The sequence below is a fragment of the Rattus norvegicus genome, chromosome 6 (assembly GCF_036323735.1).
Source record: "Rattus norvegicus strain BN/NHsdMcwi chromosome 6, GRCr8, whole genome shotgun sequence".
In the NCBI taxonomy this organism is placed as follows: Eukaryota; Metazoa; Chordata; class Mammalia; order Rodentia; family Muridae; genus Rattus; species Rattus norvegicus.
In genome coordinates this window covers 136,558,417-136,565,955 of record NC_086024.1, presented here as the reverse complement: position 1 = coordinate 136,565,955, position 7,539 = coordinate 136,558,417, and the positions used below count along the sequence as shown (strand labels likewise).

The window sequence follows — 7,539 nt, the reverse complement described above, 5'->3', positions numbered from 1 at the left end:
ATTCCTCACCCAGAGACACTAGATCCCAGTGCCCTTGCTGGAAAACCCTCAACACAGGGCAGCATACTTTGAGGCCTGGGCACAGCTTGCAGGAGGCTGAGGAAGCTGACTACCATGGCCCAGGAGCCTCCCAGCAGGTGAACCAGGATCTGCACCTACAGGTGCATCCAGGGCTTCCCAGGACTTGGCACCGCAAAGCAGACTCTTCTCAGGGAGGTTGAGAGGTGTGCTGCTGTCCTGGTCACAATGCAGGCTGGAAGGGAAGTTTCCAGGAGCTTGCCCCGTGATGAGTCTCAAGCCTCTGAGTCAGGTGCACCCAAGATCCGCTGACTGAACTCACCAACCATGGCTTCAGGGCTTCTTTCGGAGTTAGGCTCGGTCCGTAGGACCTGGGGACCTGGCCTCTTAGTTGCCTTGGGGGCATCCATGCTGAGACAGCCCTTAGCACATCAGTGTAGGGCACACCCAGGACGGCTGAGCTGAAGGCTCCTGCCTAAGAGTGGGGAGGTCTGGGAAAGCAATCAAGAGGGCTTGATTTGGTTAGGTATGGAGCGCACACCTTTGACACCAGTGCTCAGAGGGCAGAGACGGGCAGATCTCTGAGTTCACAGCTAGCCTGTCTTATAGAGCAAGTTCCAGGTCAGCCAGGACTACACAGAGAAAACCCCGCCTCAAAAACTAATAAAGAGGACGATTTGAGCAGAGCAGAGCTGTAGAGACGCAAAGGCTCATGGGTAGGTTCAGTGCCGGTAGCGCTCCAGTCTGGGCTGGGCTTAGAGGTAAGCTGGGGTTGGATAGACTCTCCAAGGCCCAGAAACTACAAAAGCCAGAATGTGGTTATTCCCAAGGGATAATAAGAGTAGATTGGGTTTTCCAGCCTTGGCCAGGGTCCCTTCTGCAGGACATCTAGCCACAATGAGACCCATATGGAAAAAAGACATAACCTGGGCCTTACTTGCTATACGGCCTGTGTGTCACACACGAGCAGGCTGTTCCACAGTAATGCTGTTCCTTGACTTCTTCCTGTTGGCCAGGAGCCCTTCCCCAAGGACAGAGAGCCAGGGTTGGTCAGGCCAGGTAGCAGGGTGTCTAGATCACCCAGCTTACAACCCTTTTAAGAGGTCCTGGTGCTGAGGGCACCCACTTTATATTGAACCCGCCTGGGAACCTCACCTCAGTCCTTTAGGCTAGGCACTATGTTAGAGCTGAGGCCAGGTCTGGAGGGAGGATAAGCCCCTGGAACAAGGCTGGAGGTCCTAGGGAGCCTGAGCAGCTCTGAGGACACACAGGCCTCAGTACATGGGTCTCCAGGACCTACAGTAGATACTGCACTGGGAGCAGGCAGCCCAGGAAGCCAACCCCAGGAACACTGAGTTAGGCCCTCATAGGAACGTAGGAAGAAGCCCAGAACATGCATGCCTTTGTGAGGAGTCCTGTGGTGCTGTCCTAGAGCCCCATAGTACCTCTCAGGGCAGAGAGGAAAACAGAGCTCAGGAAGCCGAGTGTGGGACAGCAGGCTTGGACCACAGCTGGCAGCCAGAGGATAAGCACAGTGGGGTAAAACATTTATTGCTCCTCTAGGTAATGTCAGGTATGACATATGACATGGTTAAGTCTCTCAGTGGCTGGTTTCACACATCACCAGCAGCTACAGGGCAGCCTCGCACCAATATGAAACTCCCGTGAAGCCAGCCACATACTGGGTGGGAATGGACACCAAGGTGACACATGCAGCAAGTCCATAGACAGGGCTCTTAGCACATGATGGCCTCCTCTATGACCTGCTCTTTGACCCTAGCTCCAACAAGGGCTTGACAGGCCACTGGAAGCATGGACCTAACCTGCTGCATGCCATCTCCACAGGATGCCGCCTAACCTCAGGTGACAGCACATCAGGAGCTCACGGGCGCGCTCACACGGGCACGCTCACACAGGGCCTGTGCAGCACAAGATTATGGAGTCACGTCCTTTGATCCTAAGCTGGCCTGGTCCCTCCATCAGCCTCAGGGAGGTATAGGAAGATGAATATAGGCCCAGCTTTCTGAGCTTAGCTCAACCACAGCTTCTGGCTAAGCTCTGGACCACCAGGGGCTGGAGCCTTGGACCAGGGATGGGATAGTCCGTTGCTCCTGTAGGTCAGCTGGGGCTTCAGACAGTGCCCCAAGCTTCTGCTGCTCTCAAGTTGTACCATTTGGTCCCAAAACCCAGGAAAGCTGTGGAGGGGAAACTTCATGTTGACAACAAAGAGCAGGGGCTGCGCTTGAGCTGGGCAGTGAGGAAGCGGAGGTTCCCTCTCAGAAGACAGGAGTGCCTCCCAACTGAGCGGGCCAGCCTATTCCCCAACCACCCAGGAGGCCCCTCCCCCATCTCTTTCTAAACGCAGTGGCTGACCATATAAGGCAGCCTCTGGCCTCCGGCTGGCCTCCGATATTCCTTTGGAGGCCCACTAGCCTGGGGTCTTGGTGGCAAAAGTGAGGTAGCCAGTGTGGCCCACAGTCTCCTTCATGGGTGTGCCACTACGGAAGGGGGTGGCATCAGAGCCCACGTTGCCCTCTAAGTCGTCGGCCCCCAGGTCAGGCAAGGGCAGACTGACAGTGCGCACATTGTAGACCTGTGGCAGCACCTCCAGGGTGCTGAGCTCTGTGAAGCCATGGGCTGCCAGGGCCTGGCATGTGCGCTGCACCTGTTCAATGCACGGCGAGAAGGAGCAGAAGCGCCCACCTGCAGGAGCAAGACACAGGGTCAGAGGGTGTGTGGTGTAGTGGCACCCACAACCCACCCTGGACCCGAGGCTGGCTCAAGACTGACTGCAGACTGTAAGCCCTCAGACCAAACTGCAAGGCAAAGGCTTGGGAAGCTGTACACTTGTACCCTACCTGCTGGGCCACCTGGTCAGAAGCCCAGGTGAGTAGCCAGGCCCAAGACCAAGATGCCTAGGTCTCCCTGCCAGTAGGCATCACCACCCTGCCTTGTAGGAGGCAGTGGAGGGCTGGGGGGTCAGGGTTGTCAGAGCCAGTCCCAAGAATAGCTCTAACAATGGGGCAGCACGGGGCGGTGTGTGGGCTGCTGCTGTCACAGAAAATTAGAGGCTGTCGTTGGCTCTTGGGAACAGGAGGAGCCTACAGGGAGCACAATTTGAGCTCCTCCCTGCTGCCTCCCACTGGGGCAGCCCACAGGCTTCACTCAGCCTGCCCAGAGACTGTGAAAGTGCTCTCTCCCTGTCTTGGCAGGGCTCATGAGCAAGTCATGGCAGGGATGGATTGTGTCCAAATGTCCCTGGGCCTGGTACCCACAGTGTTCCCTGGACCACCTGCAGGTATGAGAGAGGATAGAGCCCGCTGTCACTGCATAGCAAATCACACCATATACTCTTAGCCAGAGACCACCAGAGATAGGAGTGTCAGAAGACACTACGCCTACAAAAAACAAAACAAAACAACTCAAAAAAAAAAAAAAAAAAAAAAAAAAGTCCCCTACACCTAAGGACCCAGAGCTCGAAGGTCTAGGGAGAGCCCAGAAGAGGTGGACATGGATCATGGGACAAGACCAAAAAAGAGAGAGAAGCCTCTACTTTGTAAGGAGGCTCACCTTCCTGGCTTGGACCTCGCCAAGGCTGGATTGACCAAAGACCCTGCATCAGGACATCTGCAGGTGTAGACCTCCAGGCTTCCCCTTAGGACACCTCAGCAGACAGCAGGGACAGAGGTCTGGGCAGAACCTGAGATAGCAGGAGAGCCTCCACCTCCCCCACCCTCTGTACAGAGCTGGGCGGGGAGCAGCCCCGGTTGCCAAGGCTGCTTCTTCTCCAGAAAAGGCGAACTCCCTGGGACTCAGCAGCAGCCTCTCTGGCTCACAGCCGACCCTCTCCAGGCCTTCCCATCGCCCCGCCCCTACACTCAGCATCTTCCCTAAAAGGGTCCAGCTGCCTGGCTCTGCAGCAAGGGTGTAGGGAGTCTGCAGGAAATGGCTGGGGGTAGGGGACTGCCTATGACCTCCATCTTGGATCGTGGCCCGTTCCATCATGCAAATCCTGCCCGCACTTGGACGGAGTTGTCAGGGCCCCAGGGCCCCATCTTCTCTAACCCAGGTCTCCAGCCAGCCTGAGCCAGTCCTCACTGTGGGCCAAAAGGAACCCTGATCTGGCCATTATCATGGTGTGGCCCTCAGGTACCTGAGTCTTCCTGGGTTCCAGATGACCCAGAAGCTCAGCCCCCTACCAGCACCCTCACCAACACCACTGACCCACCTTCAACCTTGAGGGCATCCCAGGCATGGCCCACAGCTTCCCAGGGTGATGGGATATCCAAGAAGACGGCGTCAGCCACGTGAACCACACCGAAGCCACTCCGGCACACATCCTGAGTGTGCACAGTCACCCACTGGCTCACCCGATGCTGCTGGAACTCCTCCCGGGCCTTGTCTGCCCGCTGCTGGTGGAATTCTACCGTGTGTAGGTGGCCCGTGGGGGCGATACTGCGGATGATCGCGTGGGACACGGAACCGCTGCCCGTGCCTGGCAGGAGAAACAAGAATTGAGAGGTTCTTTGAGGACCAGTCCCCCATCAACAACTCCTCCTCTCCAGGAGGAAGGGGCTCATAACAGGCATATGAGGGCGGAGATGGGGTCACTTCATGAGCTGCATGTCTGCTCTTGGCCGCCTCAGGCTTGGGCTGGGGTAATGGGGCTGGAGTTAGTGGGCTGTGTGGCATTGGCACAGGAGAGGGCAGGGCAGCCCTACCCAGCACACACAGAACAAATGTGAAGCATAGCAGTGGGGCCAACCCAGGTGAGTCGACAGAGCTAATGCTGGGCCTACACGACCTGGGGCCTGGCCCCTCCTGCACTACGGTCATCCCATGGGTCTTGCTAACAGCTTCCCATCTTATTTCCTCCCATGAGCTCCTTGACACCCTCTCCTCAACGCCAACCCTGCTAAACGGTGGTGTGCACCACCTTCCGGTAATGTCATCGGTCTGTTGGAAACCAGACTTTCCAGGCAGTGGTGTGCACCTTTAATCCCAGCATTTGGGAGGCAAATGCAGGCAGATATCTAAGTTTGAGGCCAGCCTGGTCTACAGAGGAAGTTTTAGGGCAGCCAGGGCTACACAGAGAAACCCTGACTTGAAAAACAAAACTAAACAAAAAGCAAACCTCAGCTCTTCCTTAGAGGCAGGGCTATCCTTCTTTACCTGACCTCACATACTCCAGGATCTGGGCTAGCTCTGTCACCACTCAGCCCCTCCCACAGCTCCAAGTACCAGTGCTTGGTGACCACTTCCAGCAATGTCCCCCACTGTAGCAGTGCTCTTTCAACTCCCCCCCAAAACACCCCTAAGAGCAAAGATGGGCCCCATCCAAGCCTGACCACTCCAAGATGCGGGAAGGGACACCTACTGCGGGAGTCAGACTGTTCAGTCACCCACCCACAGGGCCATCCCACCTCCAGTTACCACGGATCCTTCCTCCCACATCCGGGCCTCATCCACCAGGTTCCTCCCTCGTTGCTCTTGGCAGCATCGGATCTTCCTGTCAATCAGACCCACCCTTGACACAGTGGCACTGAGGGGACTCCAGACTTCTGCCGGCTCTTGGAAGGACACCCAGCGGCCTCCCATCCTCAGTCACTGGTCCTTTGCCCTCATGTCCCGGTCCAGCTACACTGACCTCCTTACTAACGTGCTCAGGGGTCGAGCTCCTACCTCAGGGCATTGGTGGGGCTTTTCTTCAGCTTTTGGTAGCCCTTCATCATCTTTAACTCAAAGGTCACCTTCTCAGATCCCTGACTTCCTGAGTTTGGGGATCCCTCTAAGTCATCTTCAAACCAGCTTCCCTGTTCTCTAAGCTCCTCAAAATCAATAGCACTGCCTGTCCGGTCTTTCAGAGGCCAAAGGGACCTGGCACCACAAGTGAGTGTAGGACTCCCTGTGTTGACTGAAACAGGGCAAAGGCCTAATTAGAGGTATAAAAGGAGAGCTGTTAGAGCTGACTCTAATTTTGCTCTCCGCTGTCTTGCTTCAGAGGGAAAGAACGATAAGGCCCCAGAAAGCCGGCAACAGAGAGAATGGGAGCTCTTGTGACTCTGGACCCCAGCATCTTAGCCCACAAGAAGCACACCACCAAGGATCTAGCCACATCTGATGCCGGGGTCATTCTTGGCAGAGGTGCGTGCTGATACTGCTGCACCACAGTACCTAAGGGTGAATACGTGAGAGACGGCTAGTTCAGACACTTCTAGCCACCTCCTGGCCTTGTATCAGTGACACTGCTAACGCTCAATGGATTAGGGGAGGGCCTGGCTGTGACAAATGAGCTCTGGAGTAACCAGCCCCGCTCCAGGAAGGGGCAGCTGACCTAGAGATAAGCAGTCAGCACCTTGGCCAGCATCAAACGAGCCTGCTCGGATCCTCATAGGGCACCACCACCATCTCCTCTTCTTTCTTCCCCAACCCAGGTTAGCTCCTACCAGCTGCCATTTCAGAGACAGCAGCAGGTGCTGTTTCTGTCTTCACCCCCTGCAGTCACACCCTCCCTAGCAAGTGGAGTTGCTAAGTAAAAGCTAGAATAAAAACCATGTAGTTCAACACACCCCTGCAAGAAGGGCTGGCTGCAAACTGTCCTAACTGTGGGTCTGACTCCTACTTTCATGTATGTGCTCAGCTCTGAAGACACCAGAGGAGCTCACCTGATTCACAGACCACAGAACCGGGCCGCAGCTCCAGCATCATGGTGATTAAGGCAATGTCGGTAGAGTAGAGGATCTGTGTGCGGTGGGGCAGGTTCACCGTCCAGAGCTCGGGAGTAGGGTGCAGCACATACACCCAGCCGCCTCTGCTGCAAGTCACCTTGGAGCCAAATGGACGCCCAATGAGGTCCACTGAGTGCCGCAGGACGCCATGCCGGGTCTGGGTCTGTGCCCCACGCTGCACACGCACTGCCACCATCGAGCCATGGCCCAGTGACAGGATGGCTGTGTCGCCTTCCTTGATCAGCTCCTCGTATGCCACGAAACTCATGGTGTTAACATTTGCCAAGAATCAGGGACCTGGAGAAGTGGTGTGTGGGCGTCAGGTCAGAGGACCAGGAGGCAGGATGAAGATCTGTGGTCTGGATAGAGAGGTCTGTGGGGCCTGGGTTCTGAGCAGCGTTAGCTTAGTTAACTTGCTTAGGCAACCCAACAGAAGTGCACTCTAGTCTAACATATGGAGCCCTTCTGGAGAGCTCTGTTTTCAGAGGACACAAGAAAGAGTGCGCAGTGGCAGAAACCCAAGGATTCCCACACAGGAAGGACTAGAATATAGTCTTTTCTCCATCCCCCAGTGTGAAGGCGACGGCCTCTGACAGGCACTAGCACGGGGGAGAAGCCACCTCCGAGTCCGGATTCCCTGTAACCCCTTGCCCAGAGTCTCCACGGAGGGCTCCCGATAGCAGCGACGGCTGGCTTCCGGCCGAACAACACTGGACTTGCTAGCAAGCCCGGAGCGCCGCTCCAAGCTCGGAAACTTACGCAGCATAAACCGGCTCTCCGATCTACACGTGTC

The 7,539-nt window shown here is 56.2% G+C and overlaps 1 protein-coding gene across 2 annotated transcripts; it reads right to left on the bottom strand.

The window, feature by feature from the left end:
• Window positions 1-1,544: 1,544 nt before the first annotated feature.
• Trmt61a (tRNA methyltransferase 61A) lies at window positions 1,545-7,539 on the bottom strand. Of its 2 annotated transcripts, NM_001007706.1 has the most exons (4): window positions 7,506-7,539; window positions 6,684-7,043; window positions 4,247-4,513; window positions 1,549-2,721 (listed from the first exon to the last, which is right to left on the bottom strand). In NM_001007706.1, exons 2-4 carry the CDS (start codon window positions 7,012-7,014, stop codon window positions 2,447-2,449), a joined length of 873 nt encoding a protein of 290 aa, NP_001007707.1. In that variant the 5' UTR covers window positions 7,015-7,043; window positions 7,506-7,539; the 3' UTR covers window positions 1,549-2,446. The 2 variants fall into 2 exon arrangements, with proteins under 2 accessions (XP_008763160.1, NP_001007707.1); XM_008764938.4 differs by lacking the exon at window positions 7,506-7,539 and having other exon boundaries at window positions 1,545-2,721; window positions 6,684-7,080.